General features: G+C 45.1%; 1 protein-coding gene across 4 annotated transcripts in view; it reads right to left on the bottom strand.

Annotated features, from left to right (window-relative positions):
* Positions 1 to 1,194: 1,194 nt before the first annotated feature.
* The window catches only part of GRIA1 (glutamate ionotropic receptor AMPA type subunit 1), a 294,487-nt gene continuing 280,995 nt past the window's right edge, over positions 1,195 to 14,686 (bottom strand). For all 4 annotated transcript variants that reach the window (XM_008692470.1, XM_040630384.1, XM_008692468.1 and 1 more), the window contains 2 exons: positions 9,139 to 9,273; positions 1,195 to 1,532 (listed from right to left, as the gene is read on the bottom strand). In XM_008692470.1, coding sequence (XP_008690692.1) covers positions 1,332 to 1,532; positions 9,139 to 9,273 — 336 coding nt within the window. In that variant the 3' untranslated portion in view covers positions 1,195 to 1,331. The remainder of the gene's footprint in view (positions 1,533 to 9,138; positions 9,274 to 14,686) is intronic.

Below are 14,686 nucleotides of genomic sequence, written 5' to 3' on the forward strand. Positions count from 1 at the left end.
ATGTCATTATCAACTTAATTCATCTCCCTGTCTTCCTTAAAGTTATTCATCCTTGGGCATTTTACTTTCTAAAGTGACAGAATGTTACCTGGCCACATGCTAAACCAACACTTTTAAAGGGACATAAAAATCCAAGTTCTCCAGGTCAGCAAAAACCTTAAGCTTCATATTTGGTCTCTTAATCCTAGGACAGGGCACACCATGGAAGGTTCTCTTGCTTGTGGGCTTCCACGATACTTCCTCTTCAAAAATTCTTCCATCCTTTTCTTTTGCACTGAGTTTGCATAGCGTTTCCCCCCATATCAGAAGCTCTGAAGAGAGTCTACTCCACAGTGGGGTTCCTGCTCAGATGTCAAGCAACTGAAAAGTGAAATCATAGGCACTATCTCCCTGGCTGTCAGCTATTCCCAAGGCTGTACTTGGTTCAGGAGGCCAATTCAGCCACCAGAGTGCCTTTGGGCTTGAGCATAGCAGAAAGACATACTTCTCAGCACTGAGGTTGACTCTGTGAAGACACATACCATTCCACCTAAGGCCTATGGGATGGCTGTTAAACGTTAAAAGAAGCTTTCTCTGAGCCTCCAGCAATAACTGGTTGAATTCTTCTCTGACTGCACACCTGTCTTTGCCCTCTCCACCACCCTTGGTCTGAACTGCTTTTTTGCACATGTTCTCAGCTATATCAGTGCCTAGGAAATGCCCTTGCTGGGGAAGGCAGTCCACTCCTCCAACAGCATCCATCCTCATCCATCGCTTGAGGCCAAGGAATGGAGGGTAACTTAGCTCCAATGGTGAATTAGTTTGAAGGTTGCTTTTTCCCTTTTGCTTGCTTGTATGGTGGAACAAATATTTAATCTCCAATCTGAAAACTGAAGGGACATGGGTAGGGATTTGGAGTAAGAAGCCAGGAGAAGGAAGGGGCCTAACAGAACCTGCAAACCATGGATATTAGTAAGAAAAAAAATATCGCACACATTAAGACATATTAACAACCGAATAAAAGAAAAGAGTACGGTTTCCTCATGAATGTTCCTGTGACTCCATTTCAGAGACACAGGCTCTATTAGACAGGATTATTCTCCCCTTATTGCGGTGCAGTGTTGTTTATCATCCTCACTTAGCAAACGAAAAGTGTGAAAGAACATCAAAAAAGGAAAAGGGACGGCAAAATGATTTTTCAATTCTTCAGGAAATTCTGTTGAATCATCTTCCTTGTGGTCATGGTGGTTGGTGGCGGTTGCGTTTCGTTTGATTGTTTTTGGCACTGAAGGGTTTGGGATGGAACTGGGGGAGCTTGAGCATGCTCCCCAAGGGGTCTCCATCTGCTCCAGTTACAATCCCGTGGCTCCCAAGGGCATCCCTGAACTGTGGCTCATGCAGGGAATTGACTGCATGGACTTGGGGAAGTCATGGCTGACTACCCGGCCATTTTCTCCACTACCACCACCGCTGGTTCCTGCCCCACTGTTACGTGGGAGCGTCGATGTCCGTATGGCTTCATTGATGGATTGCTGTGGGATCAAACAGAAACCCTTTTCAGGAGGACCGGGGGTTCTTCCCCAGGTCCTTGGCAGTGATTGGCAAGGAGAATGAGTCAATGCTGGCCTGAAAATCTCACCCCACCACTCCTCCCCATCCACCTTTTTTCCTGATCTGGAATGCTAACCTTGGCTTCCTACAGACACTGTGTGGCTCTGAACAAGTCTGTTCTCCTCTCTGGACCTCTTGTTCTCTCTGTGCAATGAGGTATGTTGGACTGGGTGGTCACTAAGATCCTTTCTAGCTCTTATATTCTGTGATTTCTAAAGATAGAATATTTCCATGGCAGTATTAATGATAATAAATGTAGCAACATGACTGAGTGGAAAAGTTGTGCAAAGGGGTTTGAGAAACTTGGGATTTTAGTTTTGGTTCTGATACCAACTAGTTGTATGACCTTGTGCCTATCTCCTTATATCCCTAGACTTTTAAAATTCCATGTTTGTAAAATATGATTATCTATTCACCTGCAGACTTTTATTAGCAAGAACAGTGCTACTGCATGAAAAATTATTTGAAATATTTTTTTTTAAAAAAGGAGTGTGTTATTGTTAAGATTTAAAACTACCTCTGATTTACTTCAGAGAAAATCCTATCTTACTTCTAGTAGCATGTGTTATGGGAATGTAGGACTTATTTGAATAATAGTCAAAATGTAATGGAAAGAAGCATGGGCTAAAGAAAATGAAAATACATTCTAAAGATCATTGTCTGCATGTCAGCTCTTTCCCACCAGCACGTATAACCCGACTTCCAAACTGACGCATCAAATCAGCACTACTAAGCTTGCGATATCCAGAATATTGGAATTCTAGATACGAAAGGACTCCAGTGATCACCCAGGGATCAGATGGGTGAGGTGGAATGTTCAAGACCACAACCTGGAATTAGAACCATATCTTATAAGAGGAAGGGTTCTGTTCTGAGTTCCTTTGAAGAAAGAAGCTTCATGACATGAAATCCGATCTCTATTCCTGTCATTTCTAACCTCCCACTAAGAGATACCATAGAGTTTTTGAGGTGGGCGTTGGTTTCTTGGGAATCAACATAAAGAAGAATTATCTAGGAGTTGAGAGTTTTCTGAGATCAATCCTACCAATCCTTCAAGGCTCATTCTGTTCTCACCTCCTTCTTGAAGCCGTCCTAGACTGTACCAGCAAGTATTTGGCCCCCCCTCTCCCTCCCAGCCTAGTACTCCTACGTTATACATGCTTTTGTAATGGTTCTGCTTCTGCTATGTAGGTTTTGTCTTTAAGAGGGCTGTCTGGAGGAGGGCAAGGTTCATTTCTTCCCAGTCCATAGCAGTCTCCCACAGCATCCGGTATATAGTTACATGTTTAATAGATACTTTTAAATTTGTCTAAAAAAAAGCCAACCACCTAGGACCCTTCTCAAAAAGTTTATGAGCTTTCTCCTCTGCATACTGCCATGATTCTAGCCATCAGAGAAGTCAATCTCTCGTGGGCAGACATCAACAGCAGTTTGACCTAATTTTTATTGTTTCTACTATGCTATGCTCAGAGTCCCCTCTTATTACTGACAATTCTGATGATGTTCTTAAGTGTTTGTTCCTTTTAAAATTCCTGATTCAGACAGACTTGCCCCAAAGGATACTCTAACCATACTGGTTCTGCCTTCTCCTCAAACCTCCAGACTTGATTTATTTACATTCTGTTTTGTCCTCCAATCAAGAGGAAGTGTGACCTTGATTGCATTCTTCTAAGTGAAGGCCAAATAAATACTACTGTGATGCTTTATGGGGGAAATGTGAAAAGAAAACCCAAGGAATTAATGGTTACGGGTTCTCCCTTGTGAGTGGAGGAAGTATGGAACCTTCTATGGATTAGCCTGGAATGTTTATCTTCCATGATTTTTCTCTGCCCCATCCCTTTAATTAAAATATAAAGTTTAAAGCTCACACAGATCATCTTGGGCTTTGTTTTTCAAAAGGTCTCATATATTTCCGTAATATTTCATTGAAATTGGTGGTATTTGATGAATTCATCTTAAAGGAGAAGATTGGTGGCATAGTTAATATTGGTGCCTACCAAAGTCTGAGATAACTTGGCCAGGCATGTAGCTAAAACCCTCCAAATTTGCACCACTCAGAAGTGGTTTTCCAGGAAGCTGAGGGCTTCTCTGTGGTCAATGACTCCATCGCCCCATCGACAGTGAGTGCTCTCTGCTTGCTGGCTTCCTTTCTAATACATTTATGGGATCTCAGAAGAGATGAATAGAGTCAAAACCTGGGAGTGGAAAGCAATGCTAAAACTGACTCAATCATTAGTTCCCAAATTCGACTGCGCATCGGAGTTATCTGGGGAGTTTTGGGGGACAAACACTGAGACATACCCTCCAAGATGTTGACTTCCTAAGTGTGGTGTGTGGCCTGCACATCTGGATTTCTGAAAACTCTTCCGGTGATTCTAATATGCAAGCAAGATTGAAATACACTGATCTAGTTTATATCATTCACTTTACAGAGAAACTGAGGACTTATGGCTGACTGACTTAAGGTTAGAGTTATCTGTCCCCTAATGTCTAAGTGGATGACCTCCTAACTGTATCCCCTGTAGCTGCGCTGTCATAAGCTCATGTCATTCTTCCCCTTGCCTCTGGCAAATGCAGTTCTCCCTTGTCCATCCTTGACATACCAGCCATTCTTAAAGTTCATCCTTACAGGTGTCTTTGAAGCTGATGCTCAGGGAGAAAAGCATGAGTGTAAAGTCCAACCTCAAAGTCCCCCAAGTCGCTTCTTCAGAGACTCATCTCTCTAACTGTGATTATATCCCAACTTCTCAGCCACTTGCTTTTCCAAGAAAAGTCTCCCCAGCCTCTGCCTATCCTAGAACATCCTGCTAAGAGCTCAAACCGCAGTGAGGTCCTCCTACTGGCATGTGCGCTGAGAGCCCGGGTGACCGCCTGCTGTGGAGCACGCGCCCTTGCGTTACCAAGTCTCTCAGCTGCTCGATAATTCCAGGGAAACATGCAACGCCTCAGCTGCTGTGGCTTCATCATGGCTCGTGTCATACACAGGATTATTTTCTACAGGGAGCTAGGTGGGCAATAATAAAGACCCTGGTTATCTTTACTTCCAGCTAAGGACTCAGTTCTGGTCTGTTTCCCCAGGCAGAGGAGAGGCACAGAGGATTTGGGACTTCAATCTGGAGTGTGTCTTAGGTTAGGTATTTCTGCTACGGTATGACCATTCAGATTCTACTCAATGGAATAGTTGTCTGAAGTCCTTCTCTGAGTCCCCATCTGTCACGTTCTTCCCACGGTCTTCCTGTGCACTGGTCACCCTGGACTTGGACTTCTTCCCATTTTCTGGGCAGAAGTTGTAGTCCTCTGGTCTCTGACACATGTGCATCCTTTGTAGACAACTCTTTCTCCCTGGTTAATTCCTCCCTTGTTTCAAGTGTGCTAGACATCAGTTTCTCAGTGGAACCACTGCAACCTGCCCGAACCCTCATTCCTTGATCAGGACTTAACAGCACCAGCATTTTTCTTCAAATCCTCATTGAACATGTAAATATTTGCTTTTTTCCCTGCCTTCCCATCACACTGGTAGCTTCCTGAGAACAGAAGCTATGTATGTTTTGTTCCTGACTGTGTCCCCAGTGCTGAGCAATGCCTAGCATACAGTGGTGCTCAGTATGTCTTTGTGGAAGGAATGCCTCCAGGGTGCCTTCCCACTGTCCCTGTGACACCTGCTGTGTGCCTTGCTCATGTGACATGTCAAAAGGAAAAGGGACTCAACAACACAGAAGAAAAAGATTACCTATCATGGATGGCCTCAACAACTACCTCAGGAAAACCTCAGGATTGGCTGCATCTTATTTGCTATGCACTGTGGCCGCTGCTGGAGGAGACACAGAGTAGGTGCTCACAATGATCTGTTCCTGCACGGGAAGTCTAATTCCTGTTTCTCCAGCTCCTAGCTTGTGTGACCTTGCTAGGACAAGCTCCTTAGTTTCTCTGAACCCCTATTTCTTCATCCATAGAACTGCAAGCACAACATGTTACAGGGTTAACAAAACTGTATATAAAGTACTCTGAACATGGAAGTTACTAAAAAGAGGTCTTCTTTCCTTCCTTCTTCCCCTTTATTACCACCTTCCTTTTCTTATTCTGTCTTCTGTGCATGGTGGGGAAGCGCTCCCTGACTACTGTTAAGAAAGTGGGGATTGACCCCGAACTATGTTTAGGGGTTCAGGCCTTAAAAGTTGGCCAAACACTGTGATCGAGGAAAGGAACAAGAAGAAACTTTCTCATCTAAGGCCCACGACACTCAACATGGGCCTCTGTGTGAGGTGCAGGCCATATGTCTGTAAAGAGTTAACTGCATCTGGGGAGGGCTAATTACCGAATACTAAAGACAACTGCAAAGCTGTGAAGTCTGAGAGGCAGGTGGATGGTATTCTACTTTTCTCCTTTGGATAAGAGAGAAGTTGATGGAGCTTCAAAAATGAAGGGTCGGGTTGATTAATAAAGATAGTAGAAGTAGCTTTTCTGCAGTTGGAAGATTAAAAATTCTATTAGGAGCCTTAGTGAATTGGGAAGAAGTTGTGCCAACCAATGGAATTAATTATAAAAGATTGTGGTGGAAGACCTTGGATGAATGATTCTAAGAGATCCGGACATTGGCTTCTGAGAAGTTCATCATCTTCGTCAAGGGAAGGGTACAAATGTCCCCAGGAAGTTATGACCTGACTCAATGGCCCCCTCTAAGTATTCTTGTCTTAACCTGAATGTTGTGACTTCAGTGGTGAAACTCATCTGTCTAGTCTTAAGAGGATCCTAGTCTTTAGCCACCCTGGTACCATTACCCGACACTGACCATGATTAGTGGGACATGGTAATCCCACAAGGAAGGGCCAGAAGTCCAGGCACTTCCTGCTTGGCAGATGCCTGCTCTCCTTAGATTTTATGAGCACAGATGGGGCCAGAATCAGCTTGGATGATGTCTGTACTTGTAGGCTGGGTGGTCTTGATGCTTGTATTTGCTTACCCAAATAGCAGCCCTTCCCCATGAGTCACCTCAGTCTTGAGGAGATTTTCTCTTCTGGGTACAATTCTACATTAGTTTTACTAATAATTACCCTATGTGTGTGGGATGTCCAAAGAGAAATTAGACACGGCTTCTTAATTTCAGGAACTCACAATCTATATAGCTCAAAAAACCTAGGACATGTAAGTAGGGGCAACAAAAGGAAAGTCTTAAAAGGACTGTAGCTGGTCACTAATAGGAAATATTATTATTATAAATTTGTTATCGTTGTTAGTATTGCTATTTATTGAGAGCTTATCATGACCCAGGCATTTTGCTAATCCCTTTATATCCATTTTTCTCATAAAGCTCACAACAATTTTATGAGATATGTATGCCACTAGCCCCATTTTACAGAAAATGAGGCTCAGAGAGCTACTGGAACTTGTCCCAGACAACACAGTTAACGAATGGAGCCGGCAGGGTTTATGCTCAGACACTCAGTCTCTAGGGCCTGTGCTTCAGACCAGCACACTGCACTGTGCTCTAGGCGAGCAGTGACAAGGAGCTCCTGTGATGTGTACTGGGCCAATCCTGGGCCCTTGGTTTGGGTCACAGTCCACATGGAAGGCTTTGGAGGGTTGTAAAAGTTGTTGTTCACCTAGCTCTTTTTCTGTTTCACTCTTTGCCTCCAGAGTGGCCTTTGCTCACTTTGGAGAATAAGATAGGGGAATATACCTAGTTTTGGATGGAATAGACAAAGAAATCTTTGTTTAGGTCCTAGGAGACCTTGTTGTGTTTGCTAAGCTTCTTGGAGGTCTACTCTGGGTTTACGATCTGGGGCCCATGCTTTTGCTCTGCTTTGTCCTTTCTGAGGACCTGGTAGTAGGTGAGCTGGTTAAGGATAAGAATGAGGTGTTCCTAGGTTCCCTGGCTAAATACCATCATACTACTATCCCTTAATTATTCCTTGTTATTGTATCTTAGTTACATTGCCTTTTAAATGGGCCCTATGGTTAGAAGACAGGGACAGAGATTAGCCTGCATTAAGACACATGGGCGGAAAGCATGAGGTGGGTGGCTGGAGTATGTAGTATGTAGGAGAGCAGATTGCTTGGGAGGGGAAAGTAGGCTGGAGCCATGATATGGAAATGTTGAATGCCAGGATAGAAGGTCTGAATGCCAGGACAGAAGGCCCTCCTCTTCTAACTCCCACTCTCTGTGTACAGAACTGAATACATAGTTTCCAAATGGGGGAAGCAAATGTCCAGCAATGTCTTCTCCAACAGTGACCCTGGAGATATGTGTAGGGCTTTTGGCCCAAGGCAGGAAGAGGCTAGGTAGGAGGCTGTGGTTGTGACTGCACAGTGGGTGTACTGAGCTTATATGGACTTAGGTCCCATTCTAGGAGAGCAATTCCTACCAATGAATCTTCTTAGTCTAGTCAAGCCAACATCACAGCCTAGGGTACATTGCCAGAGTGACTGCATTTCTCTCCACTTTTGTTGATCTGAGTCCCACTCATCCTTCCTCTTAATTTTTGCCTCATCCTGGAAGCCTTCTCTAATTCCCTCATCCTCTGTATTCCTATCGACCTTCCTATCTATAAGTTGCTTCAAACTGAGTAATTTTTCTGTGCAATTTTTTTGTTGAAGGTGCTGAAGGTCACAGATCACATCTCAGTCCTCTCTGTCTCGTCATGATGTCTTGCTCATGATATTGCTCATGTAATTCACACTTGCATAAATATTTTCTTACTGAAGCTAAGTGAGGAAATGTGAGGGGTCTTGAAGGTCATTTATTCCAAACTCCCTTTGAGTACTGAAATCTACATCCTCCCCAAGAGTTACTTTTCCTCTACTTGTGTACCTCCAGTGATGGGATGCTTGCTTTTTATTGTGATAGACCATCCCATTTTGTAGTAGCTCTGAAAGAAAAGTAGATTTCACTATGTTAACATCTGTTCTCCATAGCTTTAAGTCTTTAGTTCTTGTTGTACACTTTGGGACCCCACAGAACTGGTCTTTTTCCACCTGAAAAGTCTTCATATTTTTCTAGACAGCTCTCATATCCTCCATAATTCTTCTCTTCTCTGGTTATTTGCCTTCAGCTATATTTGATGTGGTTGGGGTCAACTAGCTAATCTGCTTATCCTCTATGCAGGATCTTCTTTGCCAAAATCTGTATCACAGTACAGTGGCTAGGAAAAGACCTAACTCACCAAACATGGCAAGATTATCTATCTTGCAGAAGGTAGACATCCTTTTCCCTATTTTGGGAGCTCTACTTCTGTTAATGCAACCTTAGGGAGAATCTACTATTGTAGCAACCACTCTTGCCTCACACTGTGTTGACTGTCCACTTAAACCCCATCTCTGGCTGGTGCAGTTGCTTCCCAGGCCTATGTTTACCCTGATACATCCCATCTTCCTTCCTTTCTCATAGCTGTCTCCTTTCTTGTTACCTTCCTCATCACAGCTTTCTAGCCCCTTGTCTCAAGCTGACCTCAACCTCCTGTCACTCCCCACCCTTTCTAGTATAGGGACTCCCAGGAAACCCAGTGATATCACAGAATGGGGTAGGAAAAAGGCCTGGGGAGACGATGCCACCTTCATCCGCTTGGATTCACTACGGGATTTGTAGCAGAACTCGATTAAGGCAACCAGCATGGCTAGTCCAAGTCCTCCGATCAGGATGTAGAACACGCCTGCCACATTGCTGAGGCTCAGGGCGCTTGTCTTGTCCTAGGAAGAGGAGGAGGGAAGGGGGGAGGGGAAAGAGCAAAGTGAGCCAAAAGGCTAGAGAGCGTCCAAGCAACAGCATTTTTACACACATACACTCAACCCCATCACCCTTTTTAACCTTCAAAATAGTCGGAGAGGCTTTTTATTCATTGACAGAGTGCTAGATATTCCTAGGAAAAGTGTATGTGTGTGTAACAATATCCCAAAGCATCCCTGATTATGTTTAATTTATAATTACATTTCCCTCCCTCCTCAATGCCTGTTCTGGGGCAAGAGACACCATAAGAAATTCAGGGTACCATCTATCAAAATCTGCATCCTTGAGCTTACCCTATTCTTTCAGAAAACGTGTACCTTCCTTTTCTGCTCAGTTCCTTTTCCTGACCCTTCTGTTGTGCACAGCTTCAGCTTTGTCTGTTGATTGTCTCTGAGTGTTTTTTCTGAGTTGGCACTTAAAATGAACTTTTCCCTAGATGTGCCTTTAATTTCAATTTAATAAGGCAGTCATTGCCCACATAATAAAGACCAATCAATGCATACTTTAATTTACTGATCTGAGCCCCCGTCTCGGAACAAAGGAAACTGGGGGGCTTGGAACAGTAAAATGGCCCTGAGATAGAAAAATGGCTCTATTAAATCCTCATAATTATGCTTAATTGGTGTCCTTTTTCTGTTGGAGGTGCTTGCTAAAAGACGCTGTAGGCAGATGCAGGTAGCTGAATTTAGAAATCTCTGTTGCCTCTGGTAAAAGATCTTGCACTGGTTCTGGATGAGCTGGATCACAGAGCAGAGTGCTTAATTCCTAAGGCCGGGGGACAAGTACCCATCTCCAGTAGCTGGTGGACAGAGCTCGCTTTGTGGAGCCTCAGAAAGACCATCAGTCTGCTGAGACTATCCCTGCATTCTGTCACCTCCAGTTGGGTTCAAAACTGGGAGACTGAGGGGACTGGGGACTGTTGCCAAGTGGTAAGAACAACCAAAGGAAACTGATGATCACGGTGGGAGTAACAGCTCAGAGAATGCGGAAACTGCTCAATAAAATTCTTGACACAGGCAAGTGAACATCTTTAATTTATATCGTTAAATCTTGGAAGAATACTCATCCCTGGATGTCATGGTGGCGCTAACATCTTTGTTTATATTGTTTGCTCAGGTACAAGTTTCTCATTGAATTACAATGGAACACACGCCTCAACTGGCACAGATACACACGGTGGTTGGTTAGTCGGTGGCACAGGATAGGATCTAGCTGTTAGGTCTCTGCATGGGCTCAGGTGGGGAGGGAGGCTAGTCACACAAAGGGTGAACTGTCTTGCCCCAGGGACTCCTTTGACATCTGCCTATTAGAATCTGGACAAGTGGAAAGGGGTTTGTTAGTGACTAAGTCAGTGGGCTCTGCCCTAGTTCTACTTGGTGCATTGTACAGGATTCAGCAGGGCTGAGCTTGGGGACCGCAGCTGGCAAATAGCAGCATGCCTTCCCTCCCCAGAAGCAGCCTTGGCCCGCAGAGCTGTAGGATTATCTAAAGCACACCCCTTTGGTGGCTTCCTGTATTGCTAAAGCAGATGGCTCTTGAATATGGGTTACACTTGGCAAGGCATATTCTGGCTTGGGAAGCAATGGAAATGATTATTCCAAGGGGTAGAATTTCTCCTGCTCTGGTATAATGGCCTGATAAGGGAAATGTGCAAAAATGAGTTTGGTGTTTGGTTCAAGAGTTGGCGGAACAAGTAAATTCCCACTTGGCATTATTTTTCAGAACGCTCAGAATGTCTCCCTGTTTGTTGTTCAGGAGGTCTGTAATTCTGCTTCTGGAGAGTAATTCTTCAGAGTCCTTAGAGGATTTATGGTTAGTAGAAGTTCCAATAAAACTCTTCTGTGTGGAACAAAGGAAAAAAAAAAAACACCCACCCAGGCTCTTCTGGGTGGACAGGGCTAGGAGTGTGGTGAGGAGGCATGTTAACGCATCATCAGTTCACACCTCAAAACAGAGCAGTTGACAGTGATGCTCAGCGGGGGCCGGTGGGGAGCAGGCCTGGGGGAAGGCGGTACACAAAAAGCTGGGAGGAAAGAAATGAGTCCTTCACATGCTGATCAGCCTTTCAGTAACTGCGGTGCAACTTGCCTCCTTGGTCACCAGCACTGTTTCTGTTTTCTTTCTCATGGTCTTTTCAAGTTCACCTTGATTGAGGATTGCCTTCCAGGATAAGGAAGTGGAGGGAGTGGTAGGCATCTTTTTTTTTTTGGTCTGTTTGTTACTATCTTCAAGAAACCCCTAAGAGGGCATCTACCTTCTCGGCCATAGATGGTGAGATCTCTATTTCTGACATACCTGGGAAGGAAGCAGGGTCAGATCTTCATATGAAAGTGGGGAGAGGGGGCATATTCTATGTAACTGTAGAAGGAGGAACAGCCGGTGACGGAGTACCTCACTATGTCTGGAGGTGGAGAGCATCTTTCAGTTCTGAAGGTCTCTGGCCTACAGAGGTGGCAGTGTAAGCATGTTGGGGGACATATCCCGAACAAATAAAGAGGGCAGCCAGATGGTATGGGGACTGCCATGTCTTGTAGGACACACAGTGCCAACACAATTCTGTAGTAGCAGGGATGAGGGAAGACCTCTGGAATCAAGGGGGCACCTGGACTCTATCACTACCAATATCAGAAAGCAAACTTTAATGCAGCACAGCTGTCTAAAGCTGGTATGCTTTGATAGGGTATGGCATGAGAGGCTGGTGTTATTCTCTTTTTAGCTCATGTAGTTGAGGAGTTTACATTTAGGCAAGGTTTTATGATTTCCCTTATGCATGCCATCTCCTTTTCGATAACACTAACTTTAGTTTTTTCAAAGGGGGTCCAAGGCCATGGTCTACTGTTCAGTAGCCATTACAAACTCTCTTTGACTCACTCTCAGAATATGATGGGCTATCCAGGGGCAGGGTTAAGAATCCATTTAAGGATGAGAGCTCTGATTCCTCCCCTGGCCTATAGTGTCCATACGTCCTCATGGACTTGTGTTCATGTTTTCTGGGCAAGCTACAAGCTTCTCAGCTATGACCAGGGAGAGGGGAAAGACAGAACCCAAATCTTCTGAGCACCCTTCTGGAAGACCCCATTCTCCTCCCATCCCATAGCAGCTGTACTCCCAAAAGCCAGGCAGCTTGTTGGTGGGAGTGAAAAAGTCACAACTTGTCTTCTGCCAGGAGGGAGGGAAAAGAGTGACAGCACTGAGAAGAATGACAGGTGAAAAGAAAAACAAAAAAAATCCATCTTTCAGAATTGTTGGGCTTGTTGTCATGGTGACAAGCCCCCCCCACTTCATCTGTCCCCCTTAACCTGTTGTGGTGAATTGCCGGCTCCCTCATATGGAAGGGAGATTGTTTTCTTTTTCACATTTTTTCTTGCTCTTCCCACATAATGGGGGACTGTCCCAGACTCCCTCCTTATTTCTGAGCCAACATCCCTTCCAAAAATGTGGGGCTGGCTTGAGTCTTCACGAAGAGGTTTGAGCCAGGCATGAGCAGGAGAGACTTGAAGTAGAAAGTTCCAAGGAGAAGGCAAGGCCTTTGGCCGTAAGACCAGCCTCTCCCATGGAGACCAGTGCGGCCCATCATGCAAGGCCTGCTAAATCCGGACCAAGCTTCAGCTTTCTCCAACTGCTTCCATTCCTTCTTATCTTCCTGTTAAGACTGTGAACTCTTACAAAGCTCCAGCTCCAGCTCTTCTTTCCATTCCATAGGGATTGCACACATTTTCTGATGTCTATACAGCTGGACTTTCAGGGGCTGCCTGTGATTGTTTCACATGCTGAATCTGTGACCTGACTAGCCTTTCTGCTATAGTAGCCTTTCACTTGTGCTTTTCCAAAACTTAGATGTTTAGCCCATGAGCCATTTTCCTGAGGGGTTGGTTATTTCCTAGGAATATGGGCTCAGTGGTTAGCTAGGCGCACTGACTAGCCAGGACCAAAGTTTGGAAGCTATGGGAAGATGGATTTGATTCAACTAAAGGAAGACCTTTTGATTCAACAGAGCTGTCCAAAGGTGCAACACTCTGTCATGGATGGTGGCGAGCACCTCCAATGTGGATGTATTCAGAAAGAAACTGATGAGGTCGCGTAAGGGATTCAAGCACTGGACAGAGAGTTAGATGAAGTGACCTTTGACACCTGCCTCAATCCCAAGAGATTTGAGGCATCTAAGGAGTTCCTAGAGAGCCTGGGACCATGCCTTTTATAAACTCTCCCTAGAGACTAGCCTCTTTAGGGGATGCAAAAGGATTCATGTTAATTGGCAACTTCTGTTGTTCCATTTCCAATCTAGGCCAGTTCCCTAGCCTGAGTATTTTCCCCAAGAGCAACACAGGATGAGAATTGGCCCATTGTACTAATAATTGGCAAGGCAAATGCTGTGAAAGTAAGGGTTGTGGGGGCGGCTCTTCTCAGCAGTGTGTGCTCGGGGACCGGCTGCTGTACAATGCACCACAGAACATCCTGACTCGAAACAAAACTGCAGCAGAGAACTGAAGGGGACGGTATGGGTCGTGGAGGGGAACCCAAGGGCTAGCTGAGGCTGAGGCCTCTTCCAGAGTGGGAGGAATTTTCCAAAACAGAGGCCCTAGTCTGAGGCTAAAGTGGGCATCCCCATAGGAGGCCTTTACTGTGGGCAGAATATCTGTCTGGAATATGCATTGGAGAGCAGAGGTCTTGTGTGTTTGAGGAAAATGGAGCCTGTTGTCCCTAGAGGTGCTCCTGGCTCCTGGACCCAAAGAAAGAGTTTTAAAGGAAAAATCTTTGTTTCTGTCTAGTCCTTTCTCCTGGAGCAGTGATGGGAGACTTAGGATGTGTGGTTTAGGGGCACTGGGGAGGACCACATTCAATCTCTGATCTGGGTAACTGCTGTATGTTGGACATGTCATCTTGGAGTACACGTAACTCCCAGGAGATTCACCTTGAAGTCACTGGTTCTCTACAGGCCACTGCCTGTGCTGCTTTACAGAGGCTGGGAACACTGACCCTCAGCAGGATTCTAGCTGGAGCCAGAGGCCTCCAGGGTTTGGGGGAGATGGAATGACTTCTGCATCTCTTTGTCTCAAGGATATTTTCCCCACCCATGTTCCTCTTACAATGCCTCTTGGGGGTGTCTTTAGTGCAGAAGCCTATAGTGGGTAGGTTGAGTGAGTGAGTAGAGCAGAGCCTCACTTTATGATTCCCAGGTCTTTCCAGGTGGCCAGTGCTCTTTACCTGACGGGGCAGGGATAGGAGTTTGCATACAGTGCAAGGACAGAATTGGCAGTTTGCCCTCCTTTGCCTTCCAGGCCTTGCTGAGGGTTGGGGTGGGAAGGTGAGTACGTCCAAAGTGGATGCTTACACTGCTGGTGGTGGGGCAGTGTGGCATAGTGAGAGAGGTGTGGC

This window comes from Ursus maritimus, unplaced genomic scaffold (genome assembly GCF_017311325.1).
Source record: "Ursus maritimus isolate PB19 unplaced genomic scaffold, ASM1731132v1 scaffold_15, whole genome shotgun sequence".
NCBI classification, from domain to species: domain Eukaryota; kingdom Metazoa; phylum Chordata; class Mammalia; order Carnivora; family Ursidae; genus Ursus; species Ursus maritimus.